The sequence below is a fragment of the Callithrix jacchus genome, chromosome 12, assembly GCF_049354715.1.
Source record: "Callithrix jacchus isolate 240 chromosome 12, calJac240_pri, whole genome shotgun sequence".
NCBI classification, from domain to species: domain Eukaryota; kingdom Metazoa; phylum Chordata; class Mammalia; order Primates; family Cebidae; genus Callithrix; species Callithrix jacchus.
The window spans coordinates 14,756,724-14,773,678 of NC_133513.1; the positions used below are offsets into that span (position 1 = coordinate 14,756,724).

At 40.4% G+C, this 16,955-nt stretch overlaps 1 protein-coding gene across 36 annotated transcripts in view; it reads right to left on the reverse strand.

Moving 5' to 3' along the window:
* Positions 1-16,955, reverse strand: part of MRTFB (myocardin related transcription factor B) — a 351,684-nt gene that overhangs the window by 23,594 nt on the left and 311,135 nt on the right. For all 36 annotated transcript variants that reach the window (XR_013524638.1, XR_013524632.1, XR_013524635.1 and 33 more), the window contains 2 exons: positions 10,385-10,522; positions 3,890-4,137 (listed from right to left, as the gene is read on the reverse strand). Coding sequence is in view for 29 of the 36 variants with exons in the window: in XM_078344730.1 (XP_078200856.1) it covers positions 3,890-4,137; positions 10,385-10,522 (386 nt within the window). In the remaining 7 variants the exon portion in view is untranslated. The remainder of the gene's footprint in view (positions 1-3,889; positions 4,138-10,384; positions 10,523-16,955) is intronic.

Below are 16,955 nucleotides of genomic sequence, written 5' to 3' on the forward strand. Positions count from 1 at the left end.
ACATCTTTTCTTTGAAACTTTGCTTTCACAGTACTAAAGGAAAACACCTGCCTATCCTATGATCCTGCAATTCCATTCCTAGATAGACATCTAACAGAAAGACACAGGTATGTAGGCCAAAAGACACAGACTAGGATATTTACTATGGTGTTATTCATAGTAACCCCAACTGGAAGCAACCCAACTATGGATCAAGAGTAAGCTGGATGGCTACATTATGGTGTAGTCAGCGATGAAATATTAAACTAAAAAAATGAACTATCAGCACCAACAAAGATACACCTAGGTGTACTGTAAGATTGCATGTATATAAAGTTCAAAAACAGGCAAAAGTAATCTCTGGGGATAGAAGTCAGGATCATCACGGAAAAGGGACACAAAGGGGGCTTTTGGGCTACTGATAATGTTCTTGGTTTGGTTATTGGATGCAGGAGTGTATTTTCACATCAATTTTCACTTATAATTTATGGACTTCTTTATATGAAAGTTATAGTTCAATTAAAAAAGTTTATTTAAAAGAAGTTGGTGCATCACTTGTCAAATTCTACTACAGTTAGGGGCTTTGTACTAATTTCCCTCAACTCTTTCAGTATCAAAACCAGATCCCTATCTAATATCTTCCAACTGTGATACTCTTGGTAACAGTTGTGTTTCCATTTCTGGATGGTTGACACTTAGAGCCGATTCCATTGCAGCTTCAGACTTTACTATCATGCAAGGCCGTGATGCTGAAGCCAAGAGACTTGGAACTCCACACTCTGAAACAGGGATTTGAGATGACAGTTCCTACGGGTTGATGGTCATAGTTGGGTGAGCTTTCTCTGAGGAGTTTCAGGAAGCCTGTGGTTGAAGCCAATGCTGGCCTTTGTCAATAGCTAACTCTTGACGTTCATTTTGGGGTCTTCTAAAACCTGCCTGAATTTGTTGAAATTAAATATTTGAAATCTTTGGGATGAAGTTTCTTGACAATGGATGAAATGACAAATATTTTATGCATCATTCTCTTTTCCAAAAATTCATCTTTAAAATCTCAGAGTTATGAGAACATTTTCTTTAAATCAGTGTTTCTCATCCTTATTTTCTCACTCATTGTCCCCTTAAGGAGCCTTTTAAACATTCTTCTCCAAATCTCTCCCCCCATGAAGTTTCAACACCATAGACATACTGCAAATGTTTAAGGACTGTATGTAAGTCTGTGCTTTATCACTTAAGAGTAGTCTCCCTGCCGAGCCACCTTTTGCTGCTTTGTGAGTGCTATTATCCCCTTGAAAATGAATAATTATTCTACATAAGGAATTTGGTACAGACTGGTATTTGACTCAACCTTTTTTTTTTAGATGGAGTCTTGCTCTGTCGCCCAGGATGGAGTGCAGTGGTGTGATCTTGGCTCACTGCAACCTCTACCTCCCTGGTTCAAGCAATACCCCTGCCTCAGCCTCCTGAGTAGCTGGGGCTACAGGCACACATCACTACGTCTGACCAATTTTTTTTTATATTTTTAGTAGAGATTGAGTTTCACCATGTTGGCCAGATTGGTCTCAACTTCCTGACCTCAGGCAATCCATCCGCCTGGGCCTCCCAAAGTGCTGGGATTACAGGCCTGAGCCACCACACCGGGCCTTAACTCAATCTTTACAATATAAACATGTTAATCTATTTTTCTCCCAAAGCAATAGACAGGGGTGGGGGATGGGGGGAAGGGGCTTGCTGACGAATGTGATCACTGTGCAGATGAGATTCCTGAGTTCAGAGGGATGCAGTGGCCTCCCACTGTGCAGACAAGGTGGGTTTGACTAAAGCCCAGACCCTTTGGGAGCCTGCTCCTTCGTAGTGGCAAAGAGCTACATGATTCAGGTAAAATCCCACCCCTGTGGGCACTGTAGGACTTCCATGTTCAGTTTCTTGCAATAGAATTTTGACAAGCATAAACAATGCTTTAGAAAGCACGATACCCATTTTTAGGATCTGGAAATTGAACAGGACTTAGATTCTTTTTGGGGTGAAGTAATACACAAAAATAAGTGTTCTTTCTTCTCCTAGTATCTTGGGTCTTTTTGTATGATACTGTTCTTGGGTGAGCTTGGTTATTTTAGAGGTTCTGAATGTCTGAATAGGAGAAGGGAACTGAAGCCTTAATGGAAAGACAAAGAACTGGGAAGAGTTCAGCAAGCTCACACCTCTGATGGGTTCTTCCCATCTACAAAGCCAGTCACACAGCCAAATTCTTTCATTAAAGAAAAGATTGTTTAAAAGATATCAAAAAATCCTTTGTGATTTTCACCTTAACGGCGTCCTCATCTGGGAATGTTGTCAATAACAGCAATTCCTCCTAGACTTGCAGAAAGGATCAGGATGATGCACAGTTTTAAGCATAATGCATTGTAAATGGTGAATAACCAACCACAAGCCATCATTACCATTATTATTATGGGTGCCCAATGCCAAAGGAGGATGGTAGTGGAGGAGGCCTCCCGAGGGCCTGGACAAAGGTGTAAAGTAACAGCAGCTTGTCTCTGATTTTCTTCCAATTCTCTTTGGCCCTCACCTGATTCCCTTCCAACGTCAATAGCTCACTCGGGCCTGCTTGCTCTTAAAGTAATAACTGGATACAAAGTTCTTTCTCTCTTCATCTCCATGCTCTGATGTTTTAGATTTAAGCACTTCACAATTGGGTCTGAATTACTAATAGGTTTAATCTTCCTTAAGATATATGAATCTTAAGAGAGAAAAGAAAGAGAGGCTACCTATGAGGGAATGCTTAGGCTACACGTAGAAAATAGAAGTTTCTACAGATCATGTGATTGCAAGTTGAATGACTTAATCACAGATAATTTTTCCTCATTAAAAAAATGGTTTTGCATGTTTTTCTAGAGTCAAACGCAAATATTACTTTCTCCTGAAAAGCAAAATGAAGAAAAGATCTTTGCATTTTTACCTGTTTCCCAGAAAAATTGGGAATGTATATCCAGAAATTTTCTTTATTACATAATTAAAATTAGCCATTAATGTCTTGCTGCAAATTCAGTCTCAGAAATTGTCGAAATTCACTCCCTTCTGTCCCTCAAAGTTGGGCTCAGACTTTGAAAACACCTTACGTCTACGCAGTTGCTGGTCACCAAGGCCTTTCACTGTCTTCTGAAACACTCGGTCTGCTGTCAGAGCTCTTCACTGCCTCCAGATGCCCCTTCAATGCCAGTGTCCAGCTGTTCTTGCATTTCAGTCTCACTGCATCAGCAGCCCACTATGAAGCACTACGTTGTCTATCTGCTATGTCAAGTAAGGTCTTTTCTGCTCAGCTTCAAGTCCCCTTAGACATGACTCTACTTGATTCTGTCTTCCACTTTTTTCTTAAAAATTAATCAGATTCTTTGTTTAGGCAACTTTTCTCACCTTCCAACGAAGAGGTACTGCTTACTCTACATCTTCCTCTGTACTAGTACTCACAGCATTCCCCTGTGCCTGGAAAGGCCCTTCTCGAGGCTTCCACATACAAAGATCCTACCTTTTCCACCAGGCTTTCCTTGCCCATTCGAGCTTTCATGCCCATCTTTCTCTTCTTTTAGCTGTTTATGCCAGGTCTTGTACTTATGCTTTTCTCAGAGCATCTAGTACTGCTTTTGTGTTGTAATAATAGGCAAATCTGGGTGAATAATTGTGAAAAGGCATTTCTAACTTATAAAAGTTCAGAACCTATTTTGGAGGATACAAACTGGACTGGAATGCTGGCTATTCTCAGCATGTGGACTTCAGACACTGTATGATAAGCTCTGATAAAAAATAACTACCAAGCACAAGGAAATAACAATATTTGACTTTTGGTAACGTATAGTTCCTCATAAACAACCACAGGACACCCCGCGTTATGAGGATAGCATGGGCCCCACCGTACTTGAATGGTGCAGGCAGGATGGTCTGGTAGTTGTAGTGCTGCTTTTGCTGACTCAGGATCTGCAGCTGTAGGAACAGCTGCTGCTGCTGGAGCAGGCGGGCGTAGTTGGAGTCCATCTGTGGTTCATTCTTCTCACCCTTCTGATCTGGTGGTATGTATTGGTGGTACTTTAACTTCTTTACCCGTGGTTTGGGATCTTTGCACTTTTTGCTACGGTGTTTGTCATTTGAATTTTTGGGATGGCTTTGCTATTTTTGAGAAAAAAAGAAAATAACATTTAAAGAGATGTCGTCACATGAAATATACCGTATTGTGCGCCTAAATGATTTGAAATTAAAAAGAAATGTACCTTAGATACACATACGGTTACTTTGGAAAAAAATATGCTACATTCATTTCAAGAGCCATGAAAATCTTTGCAAACTAACTTTGACCAAGAAATTTTCTCCTGCTGCACTGTTCCCTTGGGGTTTGGGTAAGATACTGAGCGTGAGCTATTCAAACTCAATGCACACTGACCTTGGGTCTCCTGTGTGAACACCCTACCCAAGTAATAATATACACATATAATCTCCTAGTGAAAAACAGGCTACATGATAAATATATAGTAGAGAAATGATTAAGTATACTTCCTCAAAACCATGTAATAGCTAAAAATTTCTGAGGAAAATATGTGGGGAAAAAAAAGTTTATATTGTTTTCTTCTCATTGGAAGCTATCTCTAAAGAAGATAATACAAAAACTACTGAGTGATATGAATATGATCTTTTTTTCAAAAAGACTACATTTTTACTTTGAAACTGGGATGTGAGACCATGTATCTCTCAAGATTAGGAATCAGATGATGTTTTCCTGAGTTTTTGTCTTCTCCCCAGTTTATAATTTATCAGATCACTTTATACTTTTCACTATTCAGATTCTAAGATAACTTCATCTATCAAAACCCATCCAAACAAACAAAAAAACAAAATATAGGAAAGTATTCCTAAGCTGCTTTAGTGAATATACCCAACTTAATACAAAGACTTGAGAAGTACTCAATTAAATGGAGCTTTTGATAAGATCACATTATCTATATTCATATCCAAAGAATTAGGACACTGCCACCAGAGATAGGAAGAAAACAAAACTCACTGCATTCTATAGGTTAGGAATAGTCCTATTTCTAATGTTAGGCTATTCTAGCATTCATAGAATGTGACTATTAACATTCCTTTTTACATCCTTCCTTCCTTATATGTTTTAATATAATTGGGATGATACCATCCATCTACGCTTATTAACAATGTGCCTTTCTCTCTCTTCGCTTGATATGTCATGAATTCTTAAATCCCTCATATAAAAGAATGATTCTGCAACAATATTTTTATGGCCGTTTTTACATAACAGTTTATAGACATAGCCAGTGAGGTGCTGGAGCCAGCTCTTACTCAAGAGAGACAATAGTGCACCTTCCCCCAACTCTGCATTCAGCAATATCACATTGGTAGCCTGAAAATGGTCGCTGTGGGAATATTTACACCATGGGAATTGGCAAATGCTATAATCTGCCCTCTGAGCCCAGCCACTTATTAAACATTTACCCGCATACTACCGGACATAAGATAATCCAATTAATTAGTAGCCTATTTTTAAGAACTGGTAAATAAGAATTTGTAAAAAGTAACTATGTGTTGGAAATGATTTATTCTTGTTAATCTCATCTCATGCCTTCAGCCTTGACCATCAGGACCTGGCCTCCTCCTAGTTCTTAATGACTCCTGTGACACACCTGACATTCCCACTGCTCCTTACTTTCTTCAACATTACTTCAGTCACTATTCATGGTGATTTTAATATCCACACATACAATCCTTCTAACATTCTGCTCTCTCAGTTCCTTGACTTCATTACTTCTAGATATCTCCTCTCTCTCTGAGTCACTGTGTGATTATAGCCTAGGCCTCATCATTATCTAAACCTCACTTCCCAGCATCCTGGTATCTGATACCCACCAGGTGTTTTGTCATTTCACTCCATCCAGGATGCCAACTATAACAATTATTTGATGCCACTGAGACCTATAATCCCTTTCTGTTCCAACCTTTATATGTTCCTCACTTACCTCCTTACCCAGCTATATCCCACGGTCCCCTCACTTGCACAGTACCCTCTTTGTCATACATGCCTGGCAAAACACTTATCTAATTAATTCTCTGTCTCCTTCTGTTTCTCGACAACGGCTCTACTGATGTTTTGAGCTAGGTAACTGTGTTATGTGAGCCCATCCAGGGCACTGTTTGATATTTAACAACATCCTTGGCCACTACCCATTAGATACCCCTAGGAACCTCCACTCACCCCCCCTTGTCCCCCACATTGTTGTCCCAACCAGAAATGTCTCCAAGCATTGCCAGATGTCTGCGGTGGGAGACAAACTTACCCTGCTAAGAACCAGTGGTCCACTTCATACCTGTACTCATATAACTGAAAGTGGCTACAGGAAAAACATAAAACCATGCTGACAAGTCTCACTTTAAGCTCATGACTACCTACTTCCAAGGGCTCAATCAGTGCTACCTGGCTATCCTGTTACATTTTTCTGGTCCTTTAATTTTCCCACCCTTCTAGAATATTGCCTTATATCTTCTCTTCTCTCCCCAAAACTTTAATATTCCCCCAACCCCATCCTCACTGTCAACTGATGTCTCATTGCCTAAACACTGAGAACATGTAAGTGATCAGCACAGAGCTTACGCACATTGTGAATGCCTGCCTGTGCGGGGACTCTGAGTGCTTTTCTTCCTGCTGGTGCTGCTGTCTCAGGCTGGCCCTTCCTTCCTCAACTGGATTCTGTGTTCCCTTGGCGACACCTGGCTGTGGTTCCCTGCTCTTCTCCTGGATCACTCCCATGGGATCACAAACAGCTTTCCTGACCTTACAGTGCAGTGAAGCTAGATGTATTTCTTTGTGCTCTGAAGAAAAGCTTTCTGTAACACCATCTCCAGCTCTGACTTTCAGGCTTCCTTGTGACCACCCATACCAAGTTTTCAGAAACTGTTCTTGTCAAGGTCACTGTGCTTCAATGCAGCTAAACCAAGGCCAGTTCACAGCACTCATCTTAACTGAGGCACAGCAGCCTTTGATACAGTTGCTCTCTCGTCCTTGAAACGTGCTGGCTTCAGAGCCACCTTGCCTCACTCTTGCTGGCTGTTTTTGCTGAGTCTCCTTTGCTGGTTCTTCCACTCTCTCTCAAATGTTGGTGGTTCCCAAGGACTCATTTCTTTCATAGCTTTTTATCAGTACTTAGACCCTAGCTAATTTTACTGGGTTTCATGACTTTAAATGCCACGTATACACTGACAACCTCTCGCCTAAGGTCTGCACTCATCTATCCAGCTGCCTCTAAGCCATCTCGACTAGTTGCCCATGCAGCACTTCACACTCCGGGTGTACTCCTTTCCATTTCAGGCATGGCAACTACAAGCTGCTAGTTGTGCAGACGCAAAACAGTAGATGGTTCATGACTCCTCTTCACACCACATATCCAACCTGTCCGCAAATCCTGCCAGCTTAGCCTTCAAATGCAGCCAGAATCCAACCACTTCTGTTATCTTGCTGGCTGCCATTGTCTCCTGCTGTGCATTTTACCTGTCTCTGCTTCTACCTTTGCACCCTACTGTTTCTAACACATTTGCTCAAAATATTCCAGCAGCTTCTTCCCTTAGTGGTAATACAAAGCCTAACTTATTTTTTTTTTTCTTTGAGACAGTCTTGTACTGTCACCCAGGCTGGAGTATAGTGATGTGATCTCAGCTCACTGCAACTTTTGCTTCCTGTGTTCAAATGATTCTCCTGCCTCAGCCTCCTGAGTAGGTGGGATTACAGGTGTCCACCATCACACCCAGCTAATTTTGTGCATTTTTAGTAGAGATGGGGTTTCACCATGTTGTCCAGGCTGGTCTCGAACTTCTGACTTCGTGATTCACCCACCTTTGCCTCCCAAAGTGGTGGGATTATAGGTGTGAACCACCGCGCCCGGCCAAAGCCTAACTTCTTACAAGGCACTACAGATGCTGGTCTCTGGCAACAACCTGGCTGCATAGTTTACTTTTTACTCCTCCGCTATCGCTATTGGAGTCATATTGGCTTCCTTGTTCAGAGACTTCAGATTTGCTTCCCACAGATATCTTTATGGCTCACACCCTCACTTCTTAAGTGTCATCTGCGTATCCCCAGACCACCTCTTTTAAACGACACACCTCTCCTTGCCCCCCAGCATCCCTGTCCTCACATTATTCATCACCACCAGGCACACAATCTACTTGGTTGTCTGTTTTTCTAAGAGTGAGGATTTGTGATGTTTTGTTCCTTGCTTTATCTATTCCTAGTACCCAGAACAGAGCCCAGCACATAGAAGGTGCTTGAATAAGTATCTGTTGGACAAATGCATGGTGAATGTGTATGCTAATTTGAAATCAGTTTAATTATCAGGCATTTAAGGTATATACCTCAATGTCAGAAAACACTTTCACCTACTTATTCCTTCAGTCTCACAATATTAATCATGTCACTATTTACCTGCTTATTTCATTATAAACAATACATTTTATTTATTTGCTTATGAGACAGGGTCTCACTCTGTCACCCAGGCTAGAGGGCAGTGGCATGATCTTGGCTAACTGCAGCCTTGACCTCCTGGGCTCAGGTGATCCTTGCACTTCAGCCCTCTGAGTAGCTGAAAGTATAGGTGTGCACCACCATGCCAACTAATTTTTTTGAACATTTTATAGAGATGGGGTTTTGCCATGATGCCCAGGCTGGTCTCAAACTCCTGCGCTCAAGTGATCTGCCTGCCTTGGCCTCCCAAAGTGCTGGAATTACAGGTGTGTCACTGTGCCTGGCTATACATTTTATTTTTAGTCCTTTAAAATTGATCTTAAGAATGAACTGGGTCTAGGATAATTTATACTTAAAACAGGATTCAAGAATAATTGTTGTACAGTGATAAAAATAATTGACCCAGCCACGTCAGAAGGGCACCTGTAGAGGAGCACATAAACATAATATCCAGTGCTCCTCAGACCAAATCTGCTATTACCTGTCAGCCCCCACAGTGAAGGATGGGAAACAGCTTTCCTTATAGAAACCTTGAAAGAATTCTGCTCTGTTTCCTAATGTGTTCCTGTCTCCTCCTCTCGGCATAGTCCTAGAAGTCCCTTACCAACCCCTGAATTTCACATTCTTCAACAATGCTGCTTCCTTTAGAACCAAAGCTCTCCTTAAAGACATCAGTGAGGAGCAGACATTCAGAGACTGGGTAGGGCAGAGAACCTGTTTTCAAGATCAGCAGGGAAGGAGGGCTGGGCATGCAGACCTTCTCTGTGCCACTGGGGCTGCATGCATGAGGATACTTGGAGAGGAAGTAAAAACTGATTTCCCGGGCAGGGTTGCCTGCCACTTGCCACCCTATGTAATTTCTGGTCCCAGTGCTAAGCGATGGAAGATGGGGAAATACACTAACATATGTCCTGAAGCTACCAACACTCAGCCATGCTTACAAGAGCCTTCTCTCCTGGAAGGTCAAGAACAAGGACAGTCCTGCAGACAGAGGGCTGTAAGAAATAGGCATCATGGTCATCTCAAAGATGCTCCCTTGCCTCAGGAGAGTGCTGCAACAGGTGGGGGAGGCAGGAGAGAGCTAGACTTGGATTCGGGTGGTTGGGGCCCTTCCTGGCTCTGTCATTTCTTCTGTGGGCCTCAGTCTCTCCATCTGAAAGGTGGTGAAAAGGTAGCTAACTATAGTATCGTTTTTGAGTTTTAAAAATTTGAGATCTCTATTCTGCTAAACTATTCCTCACCTTATTCTCCTCACCCACCTTATCTAGAAGTTCTAAACACAATTTTGAAAAGTTAAAATCTGTTTTTCTTATGTTTCATCTTAGTGGCCTGGGTGGCAGAACTGGGGCTTTCTGCATAGCCCAGTAGTTTGTTTTGTTTTTTAAAGACACAGGATCTTGCTCTGTCACCCAGGCTAGGGTACAATGGTGTGATCATAGATCACTGCAGCCTCAAACTCCTGGGCTCAAGTGATCCCCCTGCCTTGGCTGCCTCATAGCTGAGACTACAGGCATGCACCACTAACTCTGTCTAGCTTTTTAAATTTTTTATGGATATAGTGTCTTGCTATGTTGTCCAGGCTGTTCTTAAACTCCTGGCCTCAAGTGATCTTCCCACCTGAGCCTTACAAAGCACTGGGATTCCAGAGGCAAACCACTGCATCCAGCCTCTAGTGTTTTAAATAGACCAAATTTTGTGCCATTTTTCTGAGACTATAGCACAATTTTAAATATGAAGACCCCAGTCTAGCAAGTCTTTGCATGGTTTAGTTTTCAAGACTTTGGCTGAAAGGCAGGCTGAGCAACTTAGATAAATGCTTTGTCTTCTGTTTACCGGGGTATAGACAGAGTCACATATAAAGCCACCCAACCCCCAGGGTGCATCCAAAGTACCCACCTTCACCAGTGCTGGGCCAGGCTTTGCTGAGGACACAGTGTTTGTGGGGAGGACAGTAGCTGCAGGCCGTGAGGGAGGCTGATCTGCAGTTGGAGGAGTTTTCAAGAATTCAGGAACTGCTGGGGACACTGAAGCGAACTGGTAGAAAAGGCAAAAACGTACAAGTCTGTGAAATTAATGATCATAAAAACAGAAAAATCGCAATTAAAAGGGAGTGACCTGGTTTTTAAGTCCACTAGAAAAGAATCAAAGGAAAAATATATGATTGTGTCTGAGGCCCAGCTGGTGGAGTAACATGCTTTGCCTCAGTGGAGCAATCATTTCGTCTTTGCTCCAAGAGCAGTGAATAAGTAAAGGCAAGTAAGGTTAGACTGACTACACTAGAATATTTTCTCAGAAAGATGGTCAGAACCATTCTTTTTTGGCAGGGAAAGAAAAGTCCAAGACACGTGTATGTCTGATCAAAACAATACTTGGTAGTCATAAAGTCCGCTTGCTACATAGGTTATGTGAACCCTGGCTAATGCAAACGTAACCTTCAGGCTTCCCTGCAGAGCCCGGTGAGTCCCTGTATCACACTTGACCCACCCTCTGGCAGCATCTCTTCCTAAATGCCCATGCACCCATATATCTGTAAATGTGCTCTACACTCTCTGTTTCTCTCTCCAAATCTGACTAGAACTCTCATTAACCATATTTCCCCATTTCTTGCAACAAGATTTAAAGAATATATTTTGGTAAGATTGACCTGTTTCACTGACAGCATTCTCTCACTTAAAAGAAGCAGTTTTGTTACCCAGGCCAAAATCAACAGTTACTGAATCTCAGTTTGGGGTCACATATTTTTAACAAGGCTTTACTAGGTTTTATGAATGCTCATTAGGAATCTATATTACATAGATCTTAAGTATTCATTTATTATAAAGAACAATTACTATTGTAATAAACCAGTCAAATTTTGCATATTGATGACTACTTGGACTTACCATACCAGGCTTATCTTATGGAAAAATGTCCTCCTCTATCACTTCCACTTCCCTGAACAGCTCTCAAATTCATTACACCAACAACCAAGATCAGTTCTCTTGTTAAAGTATTTGCATTGGAAAATAGCAAACTGTGTTTTTCCTCCTTAAAATAAATGACCTGAAAACTCTGAGGGCTATTAGCAGCAAAAAATATGAAGCTTGGCACATACTAGTTAACTCAAATATTTGTTTAATTGATGAATGGCCATTCCTTCTGGCTTTACTCAGTCTAGGTCACGTTCTCAAGCCCAGCTGAGACTGTGTGTGCGTGAGCATGCAATTCGTCGTGCGTGCCCATGTCAGCTCTCTCCCTGAGGTTTCAGCCGCTGGTTTCAGGTTTTCAGTTATTGGTAACTGTCAGTGTTGACAATATGAAAAAACTTACTTTGAAAGATGGCTGCCTTCAATTTCATTTTTAAACAGAAATGAGGGAAAGGGCTCGTCTAAGAGACTGGACACCTGTGTTCCAGCAGATTTCTGTCCCCAAAGAGCCTTGAGACATCCGGCTCCTCAGCAAATCTCAGACCAACCAAACCTCACACATAAAGTGAAAGATGACGTTAGCTGATCACTTCTTTACTGAATATGACTTTATGTGATTTATTTTCCTTTCACTTTGTATATTTTTTTGAAATGGAGATACTTATCTCTGGGTCAGCTTTCACAGAGGGGCAAGCATTCCTTGGCTATTATATAACTGTTATGTGAAGCAGACTCAAATGCTTGAATTCTGAACTCTATATAGATTTCCTTGCATATACGTCCTGCTCACCTGGCAAGGTATTTTACCAGTCCAGCCCTCACTGACTGATGATGAATTTGAGAGCAGTAAGTGTTAATCATATGAAAAATAACTCAGGAACATGGATGTGGTATCAAATCTAAGATTTATAAAAAAAGTCTTGCCTATATTACTAGACTGTGCCTAACAAACTGTAGCCTTGATTACTGATATGCCTATCTTATTAGCTTTTTTGGTATTTTAGCATGACTTTGCTACCAAGAAAACCACAGATTCTGGCATAACACAAGAATAACCCAAATGAAATACAGTGATTGTTGACTCTATCTAATCTGAATATGAACATATCAAAACTTCTAATTTTGCCAGCCATTTTAATGTGCCTTAGAAAGGACCAAAACATAACAAAAGCCCCTCCCTTCCCCTACCAAACCCCATTTGGACTGTATTAAGGGGTCAGGCTCCTAGTGGCTATAGTTACCAAAGAAGTGACAGTATTCCAAAAAGCATTAAAAGACTATCCAGGCATGGAGCTGGGGGCTACTGTAGCAAACTAATGCAGGAACAGAAAACCAAACACTGTATGTTCTCACTTACAAGTGGGAGCTAAATGATGAGAACACATCAACATGTAGGGGGAACAAAACACACTGGAGCCTTCTTGAGGGTAGAAGGTGTGAGGAGGGAGAGGAGCAGAAAAAATTACTATTGAGTATTAGGCTTAGAACCTGGGTGACAAAACAATCTCTACATCAAACCCCTGTGACACACAGTATACAAATATAACAAACCTGCATACCTGTGAACCTAAAATAAAAGTTAAAAAAAAAGTATCCAGGCCATGAGAGATACTTAAATTTATTTTGTTCCATATAAACTCAACAATATGTCAAAAATTTAAAAGAATACTTTTAAGATTTAAAATGCAAATAGGTTTAAATTGCCACCAAGACCTAAGTTCACCTGTTGTTCTACGAAAATTTAATTTCAAAATGATTCTGAATCATTTCCCCCAAAAAACAAAAAAAGCTGCAAACTTTGCTTTGTCTTATTGGATCTGACCAATGTTTCCATTACAGGCTACAGGTCTCATGAGGGCCAGATCTTTAATTTTCATCAGAAAATTATGTTTTCTGATGAAAACATCAGATATTTATGTTTTCATCACCATAAAACAAAATATCAGAAAATGGTTTTTAATGATGGATATTTATGCTTAAAAAAAAAAAAAAAAACTAAAAAGGCACTTGTGATCATAAAGACTGAGTTTTCTCCTACTAGAAATGGCTACAGGAAAGCTTTGCTACAACAGAAAAAAACCAGAATTCAGAGCAAAGCTCTGAGGAGATAAAAACTCTATCCTGTTTCAGGTGTCTGCACTGTTCCTGCTGCATTAGATGGTGCACATGCCAAAGGCCAGTCACTGCTCCAGGACTGTTTCTCTTTATTAGAATTTCTTTATGCTGTTTTGTATTGTATATTTTAAGTCAATAATGTGTTTTTAACATAGGATGCAGCGGAGTTCTTAACTAAGACGGCAATATGCAAATAAAAATGCAAATACTCTTTAAATATTGTTTAATGTTCTGAACATTAACTGAACATTAAAAGTGAATTTCCTTGCACAGAACTTTCAGTGGGTACCTGATGACCTGTTTGGTAGGGAGAATTTGCATGTATCCCTGCTTTAAAAGTGAATTAAAAAAACATAGTAAAATGTATATAACATAAAATTGACTATTTAACCATTTTTAAGTATATGGCATTAAGTACATTTATATTGTTCTGCAACCATCACTACTGGCACTTCCAGACTTATTCACGTTCCCAAGCAAAACTCTGTACCTATTAAACAATGTCTGCCTGGTCCCACATTCCCCTCACCCCCTGACAACCATCATTTTCTTTTCTGCTTTTATGAGTTTACTACTCAAAGAATGTTATGTAAGTGCAATTGTACAGTATTTGTCTTTTTGTGACTGGGTTTATTTCACTGAACATAATGCTTGAGTTTCATCCAGGTATTGCAGAATTTCCTTTTTAAAGGCTGAACACTATTCCACCGTACATCTATAGCACATTTAGTTTATCCATTCATCTGGCAGTGGACATTTGGGTTGCTTCCACAATCTGGCTATTGTGAATAATGCTGCTATAAGCAGGGATAGACAAATATCTGTTCTAACTCCTGTTTTCAATTCTTTTGGGCATATATCCAGAAGTGGAACTGCTAGCTCATTTGGCAATTCTATTTTAATTTTTTTGAAGACCGAACACTGTCCACAGTGGTTATAACATTTCACATTCCCACTAACAGTACACAAGAGTTCCAATTTATCCCCATCCTTCCAAATTTATTTTCTCTTCTTTTGTTAGTAGCCACTGTAATGGGCATGAGGTGGTGTGTTGGGGTTTTGATTAGCATTTCCTTAATGATTAGTGATGTGCAGTATCTTGTTAGATGCTTATTGCCTATTTGCATGTCCTCTTAAGAAAGATGTCTATTCAAGTCCTTCACCAATTTTTTTTTTTTGAAGCATAGATTGCAACAAAAACCACATTCAAACCTTTGCCCATTTTTGAATTGAGTTTTTATTTTGTTGTTTTGAGTTGTGGAAGTTGTTTATATACAATAGATATTAGTCCTGTCTTAGTCTGTTTTGGATTGCTATAAAAAAAATTTGGCCAGGTGCAGTGGCTCACACCTGTAATCCCAGCACTTTGGGAGGCTGAGGTGGGCGGATCAAGAGGTCAGGAGTTCAAGACCAGCCTGATCAACATGGTGAAACCCTGTCTCTACTAAAAATACAAAAATTAGCCAGGCGTGGTGGCATGTGCCTGTAATCCCGGCGACTCAGGGTGAGGCAGGAGAATCACTTGAACCCAGGAAGCGGAGGTTGCAGTGAGCCAAGACTTTGCCACTGCACTCCAGCCTGGGTGACAGAGCTAGACTCTGTCTTAAAAAAAAAAAAATTGAGGCTGAGTAATTTATAAAGAAAAGTTTGACTCATGATTCTGCAGATTGTAAAGGAAGCGTGGCACCAGCATGTGCATCTGGCGGGGCCTCAAGCTGCTTCCACTTTTAATTTATTTATAGCGAGCTCTCATGGGAATTAATGCAGTGAGAATTCACTTACCTCTGAGGGAAGCCATTAATCTATTCATGAGGGATCTGCCCCCATGACCCAAATGCATTCCATTAAGTCCTACCTCTAAATATGGGGATCAAATTTTGACTTGAGGTTTGGAGGAGACAAATATCCAAACCATAGCAAATCCTTATAAATAGTTTGCAAATATTTTTTTCCTTTTTTTGGGGATTGCTTTTTATTCTGTTGACATCTTTTGATGCACAAAAGTTTTAAAATTTCTTGTTATTTATTTTTGAGACAGGTTCTCTGTCACCCAGGCCGAAGTGGTGCTTTCATAGATCAATGTAACCTCAAACCTGGGTTCAAGTCATCCTCTCATCTCAGCTTCTGGAGTAGCTAGGACTTTAAGTGTATGCCACCATGTCCAGCTAATTTTTTTAATTTTTATTTTTTGTAGAGATGGGTTCTCACTATGTTGCCCAGGTTGGTCTTAAACTCCTGGCCTCAAGGGATCCTCCTTCTTTGACCTCCAAAACAGCTGGGATTACAGGCGTGAGTCACTATTCCTGGCTAAAACGTTTTGGTGAAATCTATTTTTTCTTCTGCTGCTTTGTTGTCATATCAAAAAAAATCAATCAAATATCATAAAGCTTTCTCCTACTTTTTCTTCTATGAGTTTTAGTTATTATATTTAGGTCTTTGTCCATTGAGTTAATTTTTGTGATGCTTGATAAAGGTCCATCTTCATTCTTTCTTGCATGTGGATATCCAGTTTTCCCAGTACCATTTGTTGATGACACTGTTCTTTCCCCACTGGATGGTCTTGGCACCTTTGTTGAAGATCATTTGATCATATTACCTAAGGGCTTATTTCTGGGCTCACTGTTCTGTTCTACTGATCAATCAATCAATCAATCAATCTATGTATGTATCTTTATGCTAATACCACAGTGTTTTAATTACTGTGTCTTTGTACTAAGTTTTAAAATCAGGAAGCATGAGACCTCCAACTTTTTTTAAATTCAAGATTGTTTTGGTTTTTCAGGATTTCTTAAGATTTTTCTACTTTTGCAAAAATCAACATACGGATTTTGATAGGAACTGTACTGAATCTGTAGACTGTTTTGGGTAGTAGTGACATATGAATAATACTAAGTTTTCCATGAACACAAGATGTCTGTGTTTGACACTTTGTAGTGCCTTGCTTTGATTCCCTTCTCCTCTCCTTTTGCATTGTGGAAAAATAGCCTGTCGCATGGCCAATAGTATCTGATGCCATCTTGAAGCAAAACTACCATGATGACTGGTGGTTGGCCCGTTCACACCAAGGTATTCTGCAGTAAGGTCTTTAAACAATGCCTATAGCATAGATAACCCCTCATAAAGATGCTATCAAACTTCCCCAGTGGTCACATCTTGGTGAGAAAGTCTGAAGATGTGACCAGCTGCACATATTTTATCCTAAAAGCTTGCTAGATAGATAAAGAGTATCTTTGGGAGGCTGAGGTGGGAAGACTGCTTGAGCTCAGGAGTTTGAGACCAGCCTGGTCAATATGGTGAAACCCTGTCTCTACAAAATTAGCTGGGCACAAATGAATGAATGAATACTTTCTGGAGGGCAGGTGTGGACAATCACTTGAGACTTTGCTTCTGTTTTTAAGTTCCTATAAAATATTTCTCTCTGAGAAACTGGATTGTCAGCCTCTTTC